Below are 21,381 nucleotides of genomic sequence, written 5' to 3' on the forward strand. Positions count from 1 at the left end.
GGGGGGGGCTTTTTGCTAAAAGTCCTTAGAAGCACCTCCGTAAGAGTCTTTTTCAAAAAGTTTTAGGGACTAGAAAAAGTCCTAGGACTAGAGAACCAAACACCACCTGAGTACAGCACACTCTTCACGGCGCAAACGTTCTACATGCATTTTTAGTGGTTTTTTCCTCTTCTTTTCTTAGGCCCTGTTTGTTTGGGCTGGGCTTCAGCTTTTGCAGCTTTCCCGCTGGCGCCTCTGCCTTGCATTCATATTCACGTGTTTCAGGCGGCGGTCCGTATTCTATTATGAAAATTATGAAAACTGATAGGCATACGCGATTAGGTAGCTGTGGTTCATCTCTCCTATCCTAGCGGCGAGTTGCAGTATTGTGTGTAAAATAAGCAATAATTGAGTGCGGTCCTTGCATTGTATTGAATGTAATAACTAGCAGCCAAATACGCCCTCGTCATGGGTGGAACCCACGCCAGCGCCTCACCATCCGTGTGTGAGCAATCTCCATTTTCCTCATCGCATATCCACAGCTCAGCTCGCTGCTGGATCGAGCTTCCAGAGACAGCACAAACATTCATAAAAAGAATACTCACTGGTGGAGCGCTGCATATATACACGCACACTCGGGGCTCAGTGATCAGCAAGCACAACTTCATCTTTGATTGGTATTAACTGGTATGTAGAATCTGAAAGCTTCAACTCTGTCACCGCCGGTTCTGCTCTTTCTCAAGCAATTTTCTTATTCTTCTTTGGTGATTTGCTTGGCTGTTCATTGATTTTTTTTCCTGACAAAAGAACATGCAAGAACATCCTTTGTTCTTCTGACAAAAGAACATGCCGCTTAAAGCATGTTTGCCCCCTTCTCGCATCCCAGATCTGTCTCTCAACAGATTCTAGAGCTGTGTTTCTTCTATAATTGCTCCCTGCTGCATCTTGCATTTTTTTTTTCTTTCTCTTGGCGAATATTATCTTGCAAGTTGACATGGGTTATTTATACACGATGCTTGTGGTTTGCCAAGCACAGACTTATGAATCTTGTTGCATCTTGACTTGTTGAACTGTTCCATCCAAAGCTCTTCTCTACGCATCTTCACTTTTCAGTGTTGAGGCGGGGTCTGATGTGTAGATAGATTCTGTTTTTCAAGGGACAGTTTGATCGATCTATGTGGCATATTTTTGAACGATTCCTGATATGCAACTAGGAAGGAATTGCGCTTTGCTGAATCGAACTGAATTCCGCATCTTTCTTTGGTTAACTTGTTCGTTTCTGAACTTACAGGACCGTCTGCCGCGCCGCCGGACGGCACAATTTCCTGAATCAGGTAGCTCCGCCGCTTGCTAAGATGTATCTGGTGAAGGACATCGGCGGCGCCATCGGCCTGATGGCGGCGGCCTTGGTGCTCCTGGGCACCTGGCCGGTCGTCCTCGCCGTGCTGGAGCGCCGGGGGCGGCTGCCGCAGCACACGTACCTGGACTACTCCATCACCAACTTCCTGGCCGCCGTGCTGATCGCCCTCACATTCGGCCAGATCGGCGGCGACACGCCGGAGACGCCCAACTTCCTCGCTCAGCTGACCCGGCCCCAGGTAGGTCAATTAAAACTAGAAAGAAAAGGTCAACATGTATGTAAGACTAAAATTCAGGCAACACCTGAAGTTGGCTTTCAGTCTTTCTTTCTGACCTCCAGTTTAACATGTACTTATATCGGAAATTGTTCTATCTATATATGGAACGAACAATTCAGGACTACTGGCCGTCGATCATGTTTGCGCTAGCGGGCGGCGTGGTGATCACCCTCGGCACCGTGGCCACGCAGTACGGCTGGGCATACGTCGGGCTTTCGGTCACCGAGGTCATGGCCTCAAGTCTCAAGGTTGTCATAGGTAGGTAGTACATGATGTTTCATGTTCAAGCATCAATGTCCAGAATCTGAAGATAAATGAATGACTGAAATTTCTGCTGTTGCAGGGACAACACTGAACTATTTTCTGGACGGCCGGATCAACAGGGCGGAGGTTCTGTTCCCCGGCGTGGGATGCTTTCTGATTGCAGCCTGCCTAGGCTCACTTGTTCACTCCTCCAATGCTGCCGACAACCAGGAGAAGCTATCAAACTCCAGAAACTACTCTGCTGGGTACGATCTCATCTCTGCTTCCTTCCTTCCTTCCTTCCCCCGGCATTCATTCATTTGGTGAAAATCACTGCATCTCAAGATCATTTTGCTGAATTTCTTCACAGGAACACTGCAAAGGAAGATCTCACCCAGCACCTCCTCCAAGGTAACAACTTGTGTATCATTAATCAGATGAAAATGATGATCTACTGGTCTTCTTAATAAGAATCTTTCAATCGAGAACAGAGGGACCAAAGGATTGTGAAGAAGCAAAGCCTGCACTACCAAATAATAAGACTCTGGAGAAAGCCGAGGCAGGAACGGCAGATTTCCTCATTGATCTGGAGGACAAGAGATCTATCAAGGTAGGTACCTGAAGAGTACTACCAAAGGAGTACTTTATCATGATTGAACTGCAGAAATTCACTGCAAAAACGAACAAAAGTAGAATGAGAAAATCCATGTAGTATTTCTGAAGAACGTCATTTACTTGCAGACAATTTCTCAACAATCAAAGATCATACTTATGTTTTTGTTTTACTGACGATGAGACGTGATGCTCATGCAGGTTCTTGGGTCCAACACGCTGGTGGGCCTGGCGATCGTGACGTTCGCGGGGGTGTGCTACTCATTGTTCGCGCCGGCGTTCAACCTGGCGACCAACGACCAGTGGCACACGCTGCGCGACGGCGTGCCGCACCTGGTGGTCTACACGGCCTACTTCTACTTCTGCCTCTCCTCCCTGGCTGTCGGCGTGGCGCTCAACGTTTGGTGCCTCTACCGCCCCATGGCCGGCGTGCCGCGGTCGACGCTGCGGGCGTACGTCGCCAACCAGGAGGGGCGGGGGCTGGCGCTGCTGGCGGGGCTGGTGTCCGGGCTGGGCAACGCGTTCACGTTCATGGCCGGGCAGGCGGCCGGGTACGCGGCGGCGGACTCCGTGCAGGCGCTGCCGCTGGTGAGCACCTTCTGGGGCGTGGTGCTGTTCGGGGAGTACCGGAGGTCGTCGAGGAGGACATACACGCTGCTGGGGAGCATGCTCTTCATGTTCGTCGTTGCCATGGCCGTGCTCATGGCCTCCTCCGCGCACAGGAAGCCGCTCTGACACGCCCCTGCCCGTGCATGGCAATCGCGGACCTTGTGTAGCAAAGACAGACGGGCTGCAATAGCAAGCTCTTCAACGAGGACGGATGTTGTGTAATTTGGACAAGTGCGATGTATGTCACATCTTTTTTTTTAAATGATCCTGATCTATGATCGAAGTTGACCGAAAGTAAAAAGTGTTAAATCTCATGGATCGGGTAGGCTAGAATTCCGGCAACAGTGGTGATAGGTATTACCTTCTCCTTTGCCTGAAGAGCTGCCGCCGGTGGCCATGGTGGGATGGTGGCGGCGCTTCCCGTCAGCACTGCACTAACCCTAGATCGGTAGGGGATTAGGTGGGGTGTACGGCATTGCGACGAACCTCGTATCCCGAGCCGCCGACCCCACCTCTTTATATATAGTGCAGGTGACAGGGGCCCGTCAACCATAGTGGGTTGAGCGCCCCCGATCAGGGCGCGGATCTAAGGGCCCGGTGGGCCGTTGGGCCCACACGGTGGAGATCATCCTAACATTCTCCCCCTTGATCTCAACTTTTACTTTTGACCTTATACTTTTACTTTACTCGTTTCATAACAGATCAGTACATAGAACATGTTTCATCGTCACAGCTCAATTGCCAATAGAATCAGACAGCCACAACGTACCTCTCAGTTTTGAAACAAATTCTTTAACCTTGGGCCCTTTTATTGTCCGGAAATTTTAGACTATACCATAAAACCCATGTCGACTGTGTGTTCTCCAAACACACTGGGCGGTAAGCCTTTAATAAGTAGATCTGCAAGAACTTATTTGTTGCTTTTATGCTCCAAGCATTTCAACATAATTCCGGACTTTTCTCCTTAACAACGTACAACTTTGTGTCAATGTGTTTGGCACCACACTTGACTCGTTGTCATAGGAGTGAATTACTTAAATGTTTATCGCTGCTGTCAACCATTATCAACTCCGGGTATAGGTTTCCATAACGATTTTGCCTGTCCCTCAGCCTCATATCATGCTATACTTTATATTTGCATCACATTGATGATAAATGATTCATTCTATAGAGTTCTTCCACACAAAAACTCCTAATGTGAAGGTCAACGATAATTGTGGATTTCGCTGTACATTTCACAAGTTTTTATCTTTGTACTCACAACCTTTTGAGAGCACTTGTTTCTTTCAGCATGAGGCCGATATCTTTGACTCCATTCCATCAATTTAAATATGTACTGGACATTGCCAAAACAACCCGGATATGTGAACTATGTCACGGTAATGTTACACTTTTGCATTCATAAAGCTTCCAACAGCTGAAGCATATGGTACCATATTCATTTGGTCTATTTCACATTGACTCTTGGGACACTAAAGTTCCCAAAATCATTACCCTTTACTATAAGAACAGGCGTAGGTTTTCTCACATGCATACTTTAGAGACTTTTCAAAGTATGCTCATGCGACACTCCTAATACCCCCTTTTTTTCTTGGTGAATCTCAATAATTATAACGAGAGTCACTCTACTGAGAACATTCTTTTGAACTTTGAGAACAAGAACTTCTTTTCTCCTGCTGCAGTAGATTGACATCACCATTAGCAAGTAGGACGTCATGCACATGCACATGATTAGGAAATGAATTTCCCGTTCTATAACTTTGCATGAATACAATTGTCTTCTCATTTCTTTAACCCAAAAAACATGTGATTCTTCTAACTTTAAATGCCACTGTCTAGAGACTTGCTCTAGTCCACAAAAGACTTCTTGAAGAAGTATCCCTTGTGTTCTTTACTTTTATCTGATGTAACTCAGATCATGATGTCGATCATGATGTGTCACTAACAGGCAAATTGATCCTATAGTCTTTCATCTCCAAGAAGCAATAGGTATTACAGGACCTGTATCACAAGATCCATGTTTACTCATTCCTCCTTTATGGAGCTAACAACAGGTGTTGTATAAGTCATACAACATGCTCCCCCAGATACAATCTATTCGAGTCTTAGGTATTTTCATACCATGCTCCCCCAGATTACTCCATCTTTACTAAAAATGGGGTATCTTTAAACTCTATTATTGGGTTTATTTTGTTAAAACTTTCTTCTTTATGGCACTTTTAAGCATCGTCTTAGTATTCATTAGTCTGCTTTCGAAACTGTGAAAAATCTAGGGATACAACTATTTCTTTTCTTTAGGGGTATTATTATGACCGTCGTACTCCCACTGACGATCACATTCTTCATTAATGGAACACTTTAGATGCATAATGTTCATCACGGTATCTTCTCCCCCTCGAAATGTGGCAATAACTTTTCTACCACAATTTCGAAAACCATTCATAACTCTTGTGAATTGAGGAAACTTTGATTATGTATTTCATTCATCTGACTACTTTATGCGAAATGAAGTTATCTGTTAACTGGTATGGGAGTACTTTTCCCTCATTCCATTCCAGAAACTCAACAAAGTTCTTGATCATTAGTACTTTTGCAAGTCACACTTGCATATCATTCTGATCTTTAGGTTCGTCTGTAACTTTTATTCTCTTTGGATTTATTGAGTGCTTAATGATCATTACACATAAGGTGTACGGTCGATACTAGGAAAGCATAATAGCTACTCCATACTTTTCTCCCAGAGTGGGACGCATTAAACGCACATGAATCATCATATCTTTCTCCTGTCATATAGGATAAGTCCTTTGCATAAATTTCTCCCGCCATACAGGATTTTTGACATAATACTATGTCAACTTTACCCCGTTACGCAGGTATTTTCCCAGACTTTTCCCGCCATACAGGTTTTATCATAATCATCTTTTCCGCTATGCGGGTAATTCCCTGTAAGGGACATAAATGCCAGAATTGGCTCTTTTGAATGCATATTCAATCATCAAATTCAGAAATAAATCCGAATGCTCTTTGACACACATGCTTGATCCGACGTTGGTCAAATTAAACACGCATGTTGCTTGTTTCAACTCAAATCATGTTGACTGAATAATCTTCTTCATAGAGAGTACATGAAAGACATTCGTCAACCAAGACTCTCAATGATCTATCTCTTTTCTTTTCTTGGATTAATATCCAAGAATCCTTTTCTTTTGAAGCCATTCTTTAGAGAGAACATACTCCCTCATGTTGTGACCTTTCTTGGTCATCTTTCGGGTCACAAGTACCCAGACATTCGCTTTCACGAATGAAAGCATGGAAAACTTTTAGTCTGAGAAAAATTAGCCAATAATCAACAATAATGAGCATAAAAAAATAACCCTATGTTGGTGTAACGCCCACGATGCGGCTATATCTCCCACGTGTCGAGGCACGACTTAGAGGCATAACCGCATAGTGGTTTTGTCACAAGAAGGGTCATCTTCACACAATCCCATGTAATGAACAAGAATGGGATAAAGAGTTGGCTTACAATCGTCACTTCACACAATACATAAATATAATTCATACATCATCCAAAATACAGACATATAGACCGACTACGGTCAAGAACCAAATGAAAATAAGATAACCCCAAATGCTAGATCCCCGATCGTCCCAACTGGGCTCCACTACTGATCATCAGGAAAAGACACATAGTAACGACCACGTTCCTCGTCTAACTCCCACTTGAGATCGACCCCATCATCTGCACTGGCATCGTCGGCGCCTGCAACTGTTTTGGTAGAATATGTGAGTCACGAGGACTCAGCAATCTCACACCCGCGAGATCGAGACTATTTAAGCTTATAGGAAAGGAAGGTGTAATAAGGTGAAGCTGCAGCGGCAATAAGCATATATGGTGGCTAACTTGCGCAAATGAGAGCGAGAAGAGAAGCAACGGAACGGTCGTCATCTAACAATGACCAAGAAGTGATCCTGAACTCCTACTTACGTCATTCATAACTCAAACCGTGTTCACTTCCCGGACTCCGCCGAGAAGAGACCATCACGGCTACACACGCAGTTGATGTGTTTTAACTGGGTTAAGTGACAAGTTCTCTACAACGGACATTAACAAATTCCCATCTGCCTCATAACCGCGGGCACGGCTTTCGAAAGATAATACCCTGCAGGGGTGTCCCAACTTAGCCCATCATAAGCTCTCACGGTCAACGAAGGATAAACCTTCTCCCGGAAAGACCCGATCAGTCTTGGAATCCCGGTTTACAAGACATTTCGTCAATGGTAAAACAAGACTAGCAAAGCCACCAGAATGTGCCGACAAATCCCGATAGGAGCTGCACATATCTCGTTCTCAGGGCACACCGGATGAACACTATGTACAACTAAAACCAATCCTCGAGTTTCCCCAAGGTGGCGCTGCAAGTGGCTCTAGTTTGGACCAGCACTCAGAGGAACACTGGCCCGGGGGTTTAAATAGAGATGACCCTCGGGCTCGCGAAAACCCGGGGGAAAAGGCTTAGGCGGCAAATGGTAAAACCAAAGTTGGGCCTTGATGGAGGAGTTTTATTCAAGGCGAACTGTCAAGGGGGTCCCATAAATCACCCGACCGTGTAAGGAACGCAAACTCAAGGAACATAATCCCGGTATAACAGTAACTAGGGCGGCAAGAGTGGAACAAAACACCAGGCATAAGGCCGAGCCTTCCACCCTTTACCAAAATATATAGATGCATTAATTAAATAAGATATATTGTGATATCCCAACATATCCATGTTCCAACATGGAACAAACTTCAACTTCACCTGCAACTAGCAACGCTATAAGAGGGGCTGAGCAAAAGCGGTAACATAGCCAAACAACGGTTTGCTAGGAAAGGATGGTTAGAGGCTGTCATAAAAAATGGGAGACATGATATAGCAAGTGATAGGTAGCGCAGCATGGCAATAGAGCGAATAACTAGCAAAGCAAAGATAGAAGTGATTTCGAGGGGTGGTCATCTTGCCTGCAAGGTTCTCAGAGTTATCGAAAGCTTGATCCTCGTAAGCGTACTCAACAGGTTCCTCGTTCACGAACTCGTCTCCCGGCTCTACCCAAGACAAGAACACAAGCAACGGAACCACGATCAATCACGAGGAAGGCACAAGCAACATGATGCAAAACATGTATGATATGCGAGATATGATATGCGATGCATATGCGTGCTCCGGGAGGAAAATGATGAACAAGGCAGTAACTTGGAAAACCAAGCATGCCACTGGAAAGATGAGATGATTTCGGTCGAAATCGATATAAAGATCACCGGAAACGGATGCACGGTTTGCAAATGGCAAGCAAAACAAGAATGACACGAATCTGCGATTAACAGCATGATAGCACTTAAAATGCAACAAGCAATAATGCTACAGCACTCCAACATAGCAACAAAGCACATGGCAGTGATCTACAGGAGATGCTTGACAAAAGATGAACACTGATCTACGGCTAGTTCATAACATGTCAAGCCCAAACAAGCATGGCAAAAGTGCAAAAGATAACAGGATCACAGACTTGTGAAAAACTGGACATGACAGAAAACAGCATCAGGTAGCAATGTTCAGAGCACGAAATCAACATGCTACAGGAACTTATCAGAGCAAACCAAGGCATGGCAGTGATCTACTAAATGCATATGAAAAAAGTCCCTTACTGACCATAAGCCAAAAAGGACCAGAAGATATGATGGCAAGCATGTAAACATAGCAAGTTTCGTTAACAGGTTTCAGACTTAGCAGAAAAACAGAGCATGGCAGAAACAATAATATGAGGACATGTTGGTGACCTTGATGCACTCACCACAAAGCAATGCATGACAAAACAAGCATACCTACAGCAAGATGACATGTTTATGAAGCTAACCATGGCAAGAGTATAAGCATAGCATGTATGTAACAACTACAACAAGCTTGGCAACATTGCATATCATGTTAAGAATCTGACAGAAATATTTTATAGCAAAAGTAGAGCAAGACTGAGTCATGCTATGGCACTTCATAATTGCAAACAATTGCAGGAATGGATCAATTACAACTATAGCTACAAAACATCCTTACTGAACATCTCCAAAATATGCATGGATCTCTCTGTAGCATCAAGTTTACATGGCAACAAAATAACAGCAGACAAAAACTTAGAGAAATCACAGTCTCTGAAATCAGAAACATTACGGAGCCTACTTTGCATGCTTGTACTAGTCACCACAGAGATCACAAAACTACATGACATACACCCTTGGAAAGATGGCATGGCATACAAAAAAACACATGCAGAGCTCATGCCCATAAGATGCACAGATTAAATGATACAAAAATGACAAATCTCCAAGTTCTGATAAGAACCAGCAGATAACAGCAACTAGCCCTCTTGCAACAGAGAATTTGGCATCAAGATGACCTCTAATGAACATGGTGCAATTGAACAAAATGTAGAGCATCACGAGGCGAACAATTTGACATATTACACGCGGAAACGAAGCTACATGCAAAAAGTTATGCACTGATGAACATGAGCACTTATTAAGAAAAATCACAGACATAAAAATATGGGGGGTCGGGGAAAGTCAACGCTACAGTACGGGCGATCGATCCAGATCTGGGGAGCTCGCCTCGATGGCGCTCGGGCTCGGCTCCGGTGGCGCTCCCCGGCGACGGGAGGGGAAGAAGGAGGCGGGGCGGCGGCCGGAGGTGGAGGGGACCGGAGGAGGCGCGGTGGCGCGGCGGCGTGGCGCCGGCGCCGGCGGCCATCGGCGGCGAGGCGGTGGGTGCGGGACTGGCCGGCGGGGATGGCGTCGTGGAGGAGGAGAGGTGACGGCGGCGGCGCACGCAGGCGCGGGAGGCGCTGCGACGGGCCGGGAGGGCCGCGGGCGAGCCCGTGGGCCTCGGCGGCGGCGACGAACGGCGACGTGCCACGTGGCGGCGGCGGCGCGGGTGGACGCGTCCGGCTCCGCCCGGACGTGTCCGGCGGCGGAGAGGGACGAGGGTTAGGGTTTGGACTGTGTTTGTATACGGAGGGGATGCTCTTTTATAGCTAGAGGGAGCTAGGAGACTCCAAATGAGGTGCGGTTTTCGCCCACACGGTCGTGATCGAGCGACCTAGAGCATGGAAGAGTTTGGTGGGTTTTGGGCTGGTTTTTAGGGGGGTTTTGCTGCACACACAAATGGACTTTGCGGATGTCCGGTTAACCGTTGGAGTACCAAACGACCTCCAAATGGAACGAAACTTGACCGGTGGTCTCCGGGTGGTATACTAAGGCCACTGGACAAGCCTCGGTCCATTCCGAGAATGTTTGACACCCGCACACGAAAGAAAACAAGAGGGGTGCACCGGAGGAGATAGGAGCGCCGGATTGCAAAACGGACAACGGGGAAAATGCTCGGATGCATGAGACGAACACGTATGCAAATGCAATGCACATGATGACATGATATGAAATGCATGACATGAACAAAATGCAAAACGAAAGACAAAACCCGACCACGGAGGGGATATCATAACACATAGCCGAAAATGGCAAGAGTCGGAGTTACAAATATGAAAAGTTACATCCGGGGTGTTACAGTTGGTCTAGTTAAAAAATATGCACATTAAACTTTTTAAAAATTCCTTTTATACTCTAAATCACAGTTGTAGTAGAATTAGAATAAAACTCATTCTTCTACATTAATTCCATATCACCGTTGGGCGAAAATGGAAATAATGCATATAACTCTTAATCAATGTGATGATAGTATTTCTATTAAACCACTTTGCTAAGAAATAATCATCATCATCAACTTTATTGCGGCGGAAATAAGAAATATACGTTCCTCTAGTTCAAGAGCATTTCTTCATCTTTAACTCTTCTCTAAAAAATGATCACTTTGATACAAAATTTATCAGAGATTTAAGCTTTGAACATAAGACTCATAGAATTATAGTACTGTTATCATCAACGTTGGTCAGAAAATAACAATACCATATTTTAACTTTAAAATTATTATCTTTCTTTTATCATAACAGAAACTATCTGCATCTTATTTCACCTGCATCTTATTTCACCCACAGGGGAAACCATCATGATCTAAGAACAGTTCTTCCAATTAAATTTTCCCGTTGGTTCCAGTTTAATTGGAGGATAAAACTTTTTCTTTGCAGCGGAAACTTTCAATATTCTATGCAGAAACAATTCTGCACTCTTTTACTCTCTAAGCAATTTTAACCGGTTGGTTCAAAATTGCATTAGAGAAGCTTTTAAAAGAACAATTCTTATTTTGCAGCGGAAAACATGAATAAAAATTCATGAACTTTTTATCCTTTACAGATACTTTTCTTTGACCAAATAAGAATTCATGAACTTTATTATTTTCTTTGTAAATTTCATAAACATTTCTTTATGTGAAAATTTTCTATTTTCATTTTCAGAAACTTTTTCTGTTTACTTTTCTATTTTCTAAACAAACTTCCTTTGGATTAAATTTGAATAGAAAAACTATATAAGATTTTTCCCAAAAAAAGTTGGACAAAAACTATTAAAACGAAAAAGGAAAACGGCAGCGCAGCCTCGGCCCAGCGCGCGCGGCCAGCAGCGGAAGCGAACGACCCACGGCCTGCTCCGCGCACCGCGCCGCTCCAGCCGAGCTTATTCTCGGCCTGGTCAGACGGCCGAAACCTAGCGGCCCACTACTTTCAGCCCACTTGGCCCGGGGCGGGGCTAGGTCTTTGCTGCTGACCATTGATCCGCATCCAACGGCCCAGCGAGATCATCGCTGGATTAAAACCTGGGAGAGAGCTCCTGATGGAACCCTAGCCCCATTCTCTCGTTCCCTTCGACCCCCTTCTGTCTCTCTCGTGACGGCGGAGGCAAGGAGCTGCGCTCCGGCCGCCGGCGGCGGTGGAGGAAGCCACCGCGCCGCTCTGCCTTTCCTTCCTTTTCACCTCGCACGCTCCCTCTCTCCTCGTTGTTTCTCTCCTTGCCGCAGACAGCGGGAAAAGAGGGGTTCGCCCCTGCTACCGGCGACGGCGTCGCGCCACCGCGCCGCGTAGGCCACCCTCCTCCTGCTTCTTTCTCCTCCTCCCGCAACAGAGAGAGTGTGAGGCGCGGACGAGGATCTCCTCTGCTCCCCTTGTGTCCGAGACGGCGGAGCGATCGACGGTGGCGCCGTTGCCATCCCTTTCGCCGGTCGCGCGTTCCCTTACGGTGAGCGCGCCGCCGTCGAAAGGTTTGGCCGTGGTGCCCTTTGCCCCTCTCGGGGTGGTTCTTCGTCCGGACGGCTCGGCTTGCCGATGCCCGTTCGGATCGAGAGGAACTGGCGCGGCCGGAGTGGCGGCGCCACTTTTTCGGTGAGGCCCGAGGCCCTTCTCCGGTGATTTACTTTGCCCTGTCTAGGGTTCTTGGGGGGAGGGAGGGATCTTTCTTTTTTTGTGTAATCTTTGTACCGAAAAATCTTAGCCTAGCATGGCCTGATACCATTGTTGAATCTCTTGGATCGGGTAGGCTAGAATTCCGGCAACAGTGGTGATAGGTATTACCTTCTCCTTTGCCTGAAGAGCTGCCGCCGGTGGCCATGGTGGGATGGTGGCGGCGCTTCCCGTCAGCACTGCACTAACCATAGATCGGTAGGGGATTAGGTGGGGTGTACGGCATTGCGACGAACCTCGTATCCCGAGCCGCCGACCCCACCTCTTTATATATAGTGCAGGTGACAGGGGCCCGTCAACCATAGTGGGTTGAGCGCCCCCGATCAGGGCGCGGATCTAAGGGCCCGGTGGGCCGTTGGGCCCACACGGTGGAGATCATCCTAACAAAAAGTACCTCAAACATAATAAAATTACATCGACATTTTGAGATCATCGAAAGACCACTGTCGACGCCTGAACAAGCCGTTGTCGCCGCTCTCCTACCAAAATCGGCTTGACCTTGTCGATGACAGCCGGAAAATCTTCATGCGCGTCCCCATAAGGACCAACGCCCTTGAGCCATAGCCGTCGTCATTGAATTCTTGAATAGATCTGAAGCACTTGAAACCACAAGAAATCCTAATCCCGCCTCCCCAAGGAGACGGGAAGAATCTACACCAGAGCTCCATCAACTATGTCCAAATGAACGAACACGAGAAGGATCGAAGCTCACAACTAGATCGACTAAAGAATGACGTATAGCTTTGATTTGAGCAGATCATATCCATTATATATTTTTGAATAATAAATATATTAGAATTCTTGATAACCATGTCAAGCCGTCAATTCAAGGACGAATGTAATGTAGGTTGGATGATTCGTCTGAGTATAATTTGTGAGGGACGCGATATGTTTCGTGAAATATTTAAATCGATCATTGATAAAGGTTGACTAAAACTTGTCGAGACACCAATGGTTGAGTGGTCTTTTCCTATTGGTCCTGATGGCAAAAGGGTAGCCGATTCATTTAAAGACGAGAAGGTAAAAATTACAGGTGATGTGATCAATCTTTCAAATAAACAAACTGCTCAAGAGCACAATAAAGATATTTTTTAGGGCAAGAATTCCATCAAAGTTACAATGAAGGAGTGAAGCACAGGAGGGGGGGGGCGCAGTAAGAAAATCCAAAGATCGATGCAAACAAAAGCAAAAGAAACAAAGGTTGAACTAAGCACAAGCGCAAAAACCCAAATTAAGTTTCTCATGGTTTAGATAAATCTCAAAAGGAGAGTGAAGAGAAAAATGCATATCGGCAAAATAATGCAAAGAAGTGAAGATCACCCCCTAGGCACAAGTTTGAAGACCTGCATTGGCAGAGGGAGAATTATTCATCTTCATATCCTCATTTTGGGCCATCAATGCCAATGTCTACGTACATATGGTAGTTTTCTATATCCATCATGGGACATGACATGTTTTCATCTTATTTTAGACCATCTCTCTAAAATTATGCAGCTCCAAGAGGATCAAAATTTGATGAAAAATCATATGCTAAAGACCGTTTCAATCATAAGGGAACGATCTGGAGCTCAAGAGAGAAGAAATAGGTGTTCTAGCAAGTTTACCGTGTTAAAAAGATTATCATAAATGTGCTACTTCAGATCCAATGTCAAATGACGAAAAGCAAATTAAGATATCAACATTAGCTACTAAAGGCAAAGAGATGATACAACCAACCCTTGAAAATCAAAGTGCCAAATCTAAGCAAAATGAGTTGAAAGAATAGAATTTGTCATTGCTTGAAAAAGAATCACAGACGCCGCGTCCACTCGGGTCTTCATATTGGAAAAAGAATAAATTGCAAACGGTTAGTGCACAATAACGTGAAAAATAGAACATGGCATGGGTTCCCAATGGGAGTGGTCAAAATAAGAATGATGTTCAAGCTTGCGTTACAAGAAGTGCAGCAAAAATGAAGAATGGAGGTAATAAGCAATTAAGCCCAAGCTTTGCATTCACCCATCAAGATTTTTGGTTTGCACATCATTCATATTCTTCAACCATGCTATTGATGCATATGCCATGGAAATCATCCCCAGACATAATCGATTACCATCCATGGGCTTATTTTTTATCCATGGATGCAATATAATTTCTTACATTATGAAGGGGTGTTACCAGATCACTGTTATTTGATTAGCAGAAATTTTGTTCATAATCCAAAGGATCAAAATGTTTTAACTATTATTTCATTCATTTTCTCACATGCTTTGGTGGATAGAGTTTACACGATCCTAAAAAGGCAATTGCTGATACGTATATATCAAATGGCTGATGGAGTGTTGACATCACGCCAAAAGTTCACGCGAAGGAAAAACTTTTCCTAAACCAGAGGTTTTTTTAGGAAAGAAAACACACAAGGCTAGCTGGGTGGACACGTGCTAGATACCAATTGGATAGAAAATTCGACCCAGAGTCCTAGACCCAAACGAATCAAACGGTTTGGAAAAAACTAACGCCCACACGTGTGGCATTTTGCACATCGCCCACACGCCTCCTTTGCCACTCGTTTTGCCACATGTGAACATATGACATCAGCAGGAATCTTTTTGGTTTTCGGCTTAAAAATGTTTTATCTTCTAATTAAAAAATCAAATTAAAAATTCATTTTCACCATTAAATCTGTCTCGACGAGATCTTCAAAACTAGACCCCATGTTGATATGTTTTGACAAAAAAAAAATTGCCCAAAAGTTGTCATGATGTTTACACTGTAGTTGCCATAGTGCTTAAACTAAAGCTGCCATGTGGCAATTTTAGTTTGTAGAGCATGGCAATTTTAGTATTTTTATGATGGCAACTCCAGTACTTTGACCATGAAAATTATTTTTTGTATGAACCATGGCAATTTTAGTTTATGGTTCATGACAAGTCTAGTTTCTTAATTCCCCGTTTTATAAATGTCAAAATTATTTTTAAATGTAGAAGAAAATAGCTGAAACATATCATGGCAACTTCAGTGTAAATGCCATGGCAATTCATGTGCAACGGACATGGCAACTTTTAACCAAAAAAAAATTCGTCGAAACATATTGATATGGGATCTAGTTTCGAAGATCTCGTCGCGAGGGATTTAATGGTGAAAACAGATCTTCAATCGTATTTTTCATTTGAGAGATAAAACATTTTAAAAACTGAAAATCCAAAAAGATTCCCACATGCATGCATGCGGTGACTTGGCGCAGTCTGTGTGTTATAAAGCGTGTGGGCGGGTTTCGCTCCCACCACACGTATGGACGTTAGCGTTGTCCAACGGTTTTAGTTGCAGAATTTGTTTCCGTAATTTGCAAACTCCGGTTCAAATTCAAACTCAAACATGTTTGCTCACAAAAAGACAACTGGAATTTGCAAACGTGTCCGCGACGTAACCCGGCGTGTCCGTCGGAGCCTTGCCGGCCACGGTCTCTGCACACGGGGCCCCCATATAAGCAGGCACGCACGCGAACACCCTCCCACCAACGCGACCCGTCCCCGCGCCCCAGGTATTCCTCAGCCCTCGCCGCCGCCGCCGCCGCGATCCGATCTCCCCGCTCCCGCACGAGCCTAGGGTTTCCGCCGCCGCCGCGGGTGTCTTTTCCGCCGTATGAGCAGCAGCCCCGCCAACCTGGACCGCCGGCACCGCCACCGATCGTACCCCCATGTCGTCCAGGAAGACCGCGGGCCCGTCCCGCGCCGGCGGCGGCGCGAAGAAGGTGGCTAGCGGCGCGGGGGGCGTGAGCCTCCGGGCGCTGCGGGAGGGGCTTGCCCGTCAGAAGGAGGAGGAGGAGCGCAGGGCGCGCGAGGAGGAGTTGCAGGCGCAGGCGGAGGAGGCGAGGAGACGGCGGGATGAGGAGGAGGAGGAGGAGAGGGAGAAGGTGAGGGAGCAGGAGCTGAAGCGGAGGGAGGAGGACCGGCAGCGGAGGAGGCTGGAGGAGAGGAAGAAGGAGGAGGGCCGGCGCGCGGAGGAGGCGCGCAGGCGGCTCGGCATCACCGCCGTCGTTGAGGGCGGCGGCGGTGCTGGTGTGGACGACGATGGCCGGAAGAAGCGGCCGGTGTATCGCTCCAGGAGACCTGCGTGGAAGCCCAAGACTGTCGAATCTGAAGCTGATGGGGGAGGAGGCCAGGGCTCGAGCAGTGTTTCGCAAGAAGAGGAAAACAGTGCCGCCCTCAATGAGGCGCTCAAATTGGGGGAGGGATCGAGCGATGGATCACTGGAAGAGGACAGAGCATCAATTGGCTATGATGATGATGATGATGATGAGGATGCTTGGGATAGCAAGAGCCTGGATGAATTTCATGTCATGTCTGCTGCTGGCAATTCCCACTCTTCTTCTTCTGAAGAAGAAACCAAAGAGAAACATGTGGTCTCCGCTGCTCCGGTCGATAATTCAGACAATGCAGGCAATGAGATTGTGGAGGATATCTTCGACCCTCAGGATGTAGCTGGAGATGAAAAGGAGCTTCGGGCACCCATATGCTGCATCCTTGGGCACGTGGATGCTGGAAAGACGAAGCTCCTCGATTGCATCCGGGGCACCAATGTGCAGGGGCGGGAGGCCGGGGGCATCACACAACAGATTGGCGCCACCTACTTACCGGCTGAAAACATCAGGGACAGGACGAGCTTAAAAGCTGAAACCGCCATCAAAGTTCCTGGTTTGCTCGTGATTGACACACCTGGCCATGAGTCCTTCAGTAAAATGCGTTCAAGGGGATTGAGTATGTGTGACATCGCCGTGGTTGTCGTTGATATTACTAAGGGGCTTGAGAAGCAGACGGTTGAATCCCTTCATCTTTTGAGATGCCACAATGTGAGCTTCATTGTGGCCTTGAACAAGGTTGACCGGCTCTATGGATGGAAGGAATGTACCAATGCACCAATAGTGGAGGCACTCAAGAAGCAATCTGATGATGTCAAAAGTGAATACAAATGGAGGTTAACTAAGGTATTTCCCCGTCAAGTTCTGTGCATTTCTTTTCTATAATGCCGAATTTGCATTGAATTACAGATGGTTTCTTTGAAATTTTCTGACGATTCGATTTTTTGTAAACAGGTTGTAACAGAGTTTAAGGAAAATGGCTTCAACACTGCACCATACTATGAAAATAATAAGAAGAAAAAAGTGGTTAACATTGTCCCGACCAGTGCAGAAAGGTGTGACAGCTATATACTTCGTTGCTTATGTTTAAGTTTCAGTCTCTCATGTGTTATTTGTAATTTTAGCCTTTGACAAATCTTACTGTAATATCCTCCAGCGGTGAAGGTGTCCCAGATCTTCTACTGCTACTGGTGCGATGGCTCCCTGACATAATTACAGATAAGCTGGCCTATGATGATACAATAGAGGTTTGTTCGTTAAACATTAATCCATCACTCTCTCTACTGAAGTTAATCATTAACCTAATGTATTCCTAATGTGACATTCTTCTCCACATATGTTTGTTCAGTGTACAGTACTAGAAGTCAATGAACATAAAGATTTAGGAACTACTGTTGATGTAGTACTGATTAATGGTGTGCTGCGACAAGGGGATCAAGTAATTGTTTGCACTAAACAGGTATATAAGTTTCTGAAATCTGAGATTTACATGCTACCTTGAATGTTGCATCAACAATTTCATCTCTGACTTTAACCTTTCCATCTTTAGGGGCCTGTTACAACCATTATTAGAGATTTGTTGACCCCTCATCCAATGAAAGAACTCAAAGCTAAGGTGAGTCCACACTTATTTTCTTCTGTGCATTCATATTTTTATTGTTAGTTTTTTTTAGCGATAGATAGGCAGATTTATGCGATGCTTTAGACGTTTTAACTTGAATGGAAGGCTTTGGTATTTATGGCAAGAACATTTTGATTTGCTACAGATGCTTTTTCTGTTCTCTACCTCATCTTTATGAAGTTGTAGTAGATTGGTAACATTTTGGATTAAAATATTCAACCTATGCTTCGATTTATACAATTGGCATTGGTGCGTAAGTTCTGGGAACAAGAATTCCGGATACAACTCTGTTCGAACGACACAATTTTAACACATATTGACATTTTTTTAGCAGTGTTTGATTGTTGGAAAAATATGTCAATTATGAAATTTATACTATACAATTTTATTTTTTGCTTCTCGGCCTATCTTTGAAGAACCATATGTCTTTCGATCGGATGGGTGTTCATCGCATATATTATTACAATTTCTTAAGTTCCCCACCGCATATAATCATAATATCTTCGAAATTGAGGAACCATAATCAATTGCTTCTGACCACCAAGATATTATATTTTTGATGGCTCACAATTGGTCTCTTTAATGTTCTTTATCCAGAAATCCAAGATTTCTGTGCAGTTGCACCATTTTCAGCAGTTGAATTGGTCTGTGCTATCCTGATGAGACCATAAAGTCCAGAACACTGTTATATGTCCTACCTTTCATTGGAGCATAAACATGTGCACTTGTAACCCAAGATGAATTTTCGATTAAATTTACAAAGTTTTGCTTGCTGGCATATTTTATATAGTTCTTAAAGTTCATGAAGCCTGTGTACTCTGTTTTAGGTTTTGAGTTTTTGACTGGGATATGGCAACTCAATAATAGAATTTCTGAGACTGAGTTCACAATAATTTCGGATGTTGTACCTAATGTATCATCATTTCTTGTCTTCCAGGGTGCATATAAGCATCACAAGGAGGTCAGAGCTGCGCAGGGGGTAAAAATTGTGGCACGGGTGAGTTTCATTTCCATTGCAGTGCCTTATGAACATGGAATCCATTGTCAAACAATTCATTGCTTATTTGTGTTTCTTCAGGGACTTCAATATGCAATGGCTGGCACTTCTCTCATTGTAGTGAAGCCAGGGGATGATTTGCGACAAGCTGAAGCAGCTGCAATGCAAGAGATTGATATGGCCATTAGCACGACAGATGAGAATGAAAAGGGAACAACAACTCAAGAAGTTAGCAGTATCATGACTTGCAAGGAGGGCATCTATGTGCAAGCTTCCAGTGTTGGAACCTTGGAAGCTATCATTGCGCACTTGAAGAGCAGTAGTGTGGACATTCCTGTTTATGATTGGAACTTAGGACCCGTCTACAAGCAGGATGTCATGAAGGCAAGTGCCATGCTGAAGCGGAAAGAAGAGTATGCGGTCATCTTGGCCTTTGACGTCAAAGTGATGCCTGAGGCTAGTGCCCTTGCAGCTGAATCAGGGTTGAAGATTATTACTGCTGATACGGTATATAGGCTCGTCAACATCTATACTGAGCACATTAAGGGATTGAAGGAAGCGAAGAAAATGCAATTTGCAGCTGAGGCAGTTTTCCCATGCACCCTGAAGATTCTGCCAAACCGTATCTACCATAGCAAGGATCCAATTGTTTGCGACGTTGAAGTTGTGGAAGGTGTCGTCAAGGTACATCTTTTAGTTATGTGTTGTCAAGTGCATAGATTCGAAATGATTTGATCTTGTTGCTGACGTTAGTAATTGGTTTCTTGACTGTGTTTCAGGTGGGAACCCCGATATGTGTCTTCACCCCGAGCAAGGATAAAAGCAAGAATACAATAGTTCATAGCCTCGGGAGGATCTCCTCAATGCAAACATCCAATGGCAATCAGATTTTCTCGGCCAGGAATGGAGTTGTGGCCATAAAGGTACGTGTTAGTGCATACATAAGCATGATTGTAGTTGTGACAATTGCAAATTGAAAGTTGAAAAAGCTTATAACAATTGTCATCACCTCTGCCAGATAAGCGGTGACAGCCCTCAGGAGAAATCCCGGTCTTATGGACGCCATTTTGATTCTAGCAATGAGCTGGTCAGCGAGATCTCGAGGAGATCCATTGATATACTCAAAGAGTGCTTTCGGGTAAAGACGCTCACCATGCCACCCCGGTTCATTTAACATGGATCAATCTTTTAACATAGCCGAAAGCGCTGGGAGATTTTTATTTTACCATAGTTTTTATTTTCCTCCTTTTTATAGGCTCTCTAACACTTCTGAATGCTTTTTTTACAGGATGAAATGAGCGCTGAAAATTGGCAGCTTATCACCAGATTGAAGATGCAATTCAAGATAGCCTGAAGCGCTGGGAGATTTTTATTTTACCATAGTTTATTTTCTCCTTTTTTTCCCTTTCTGTTCTGTGCCTCTAAGACACTTGAACTATGTGGGCTTATCACTTATGTATTGGTTTTTCGGGTCGGAATGATGAAAGTCTTGGAACACATTTACCTATGTTTGTAATTTTGTAAAGCTCAGAATGTGGATTGCTTCATTCGCTTGTTAGTTGTGTTCAGTTGCTGCCATACTGTGACCTTGATAAAGTGAAATCTGCAATTACTGTGAACATCTAACCCAATAAGCGTCGGGAGAGGGGTGTGCTCTCGCGCTGTCCATGTTGGATTAGCTACAGACAAAAAGGACCGGCAGCTTTGCCCTTCGCTGCCCCACCGTGTCGTTTGCTTTGTCCAGAGGAAGAAAGATAGAGAGTGAGAGGAAATCGCCCCCACCCCTTCTCCCTCTGCGCGTGCTAGGGTTGCCACCTCATCGGCCCATGGCCAGGTCCTCTGACACTGGTCCACACCTCCTCTTGACCCAGACATGTCACCTCCTTTCTTCCCCTTCCCTCACCCCTGACCCCTCACTGCCGCCTCGTCTCCTGCCCCTTCCTCTCTAGACACGGATCCGCTTCGTCTGTGCCGAAGGGCCAACCGTTCCAGATCCAACCAGGTACCACGCATCCTACCTTTTCCAACTGCCGAATCTATTTCCTTGACCAGATCCGCTCTGTAGCTTTTCTCCTGCCTTTGCATGTTGTTCTGCTTCTACTTCTCTAAATCATGGTGGGCACTGTCCATGGAG

General features: G+C 45.1%; 2 protein-coding genes across 2 annotated transcripts; both read left to right on the top strand.

The window, feature by feature from the left end:
* Positions 1–556: 556 nt before the first annotated feature.
* On the top strand, positions 557–3,381 carry LOC109776192 (ureide permease 1). Its single transcript, XM_020334849.4, has 7 exons — positions 557–666; positions 1,271–1,577; positions 1,736–1,874; positions 1,960–2,125; positions 2,230–2,270; positions 2,351–2,469; positions 2,673–3,381. The coding sequence occupies exons 2-7, from the start codon at positions 1,335–1,337 to the stop codon at positions 3,204–3,206; spliced, it is 1,242 nt and encodes a 413-aa protein (XP_020190438.1). The 5' UTR covers positions 557–666; positions 1,271–1,334; the 3' UTR covers positions 3,207–3,381.
* A 12,615-nt stretch (positions 3,382–15,996) lies between these two features.
* Positions 15,997–20,825, top strand: LOC109776191 (eukaryotic translation initiation factor 5B). The gene is made up of 10 exons (XM_020334848.4): positions 15,997–17,475; positions 17,584–17,684; positions 17,786–17,876; positions 17,978–18,088; positions 18,179–18,244; positions 19,188–19,247; positions 19,329–19,931; positions 20,027–20,170; positions 20,266–20,385; positions 20,536–20,825. The coding sequence occupies exons 1-10, from the start codon at positions 16,189–16,191 to the stop codon at positions 20,599–20,601; spliced, it is 2,649 nt and encodes an 882-aa protein (XP_020190437.1). The 5' UTR covers positions 15,997–16,188; the 3' UTR covers positions 20,602–20,825.
* Positions 20,826–21,381: the final 556 nt, after the last annotated feature.

This window comes from Aegilops tauschii, chromosome 7 (genome assembly GCF_002575655.3).
Source record: "Aegilops tauschii subsp. strangulata cultivar AL8/78 chromosome 7, Aet v6.0, whole genome shotgun sequence".
In the NCBI taxonomy this organism is placed as follows: Eukaryota; Viridiplantae; Streptophyta; class Magnoliopsida; order Poales; family Poaceae; genus Aegilops; species Aegilops tauschii.

Bases quoted from the DNA above. Each gene is read 5' to 3' on its own strand.
- LOC109776191 (XM_020334848.4), top strand. From the start codon at position 16,189: ATGTCGTCCAGGAAGACCGCGGGCCCGTCCCGCGCCGGCGGCGGCGCG. The intron at 17,685-17,785 runs GTGTGACAGCTA...AATATCCTCCAG, and splicing joins GTCCCGACCAGTGCAGAAAG to CGGTGAAGGTGTCCCAGATC. The intron at 17,877-17,977 runs GTTTGTTCGTTA...ATGTTTGTTCAG, and splicing joins CCTATGATGATACAATAGAG to TGTACAGTACTAGAAGTCAA.
- LOC109776192 (XM_020334849.4), top strand. From the start codon at position 1,335: ATGTATCTGGTGAAGGACATCGGCGGCGCCATCGGCCTGATGGCGGCG. The intron at 1,875-1,959 runs GTAGGTAGTACA...CTGCTGTTGCAG, and splicing joins AAGTCTCAAGGTTGTCATAG to GGACAACACTGAACTATTTT. The intron at 2,470-2,672 runs GTAGGTACCTGA...ATGCTCATGCAG, and splicing joins AGGACAAGAGATCTATCAAG to GTTCTTGGGTCCAACACGCT.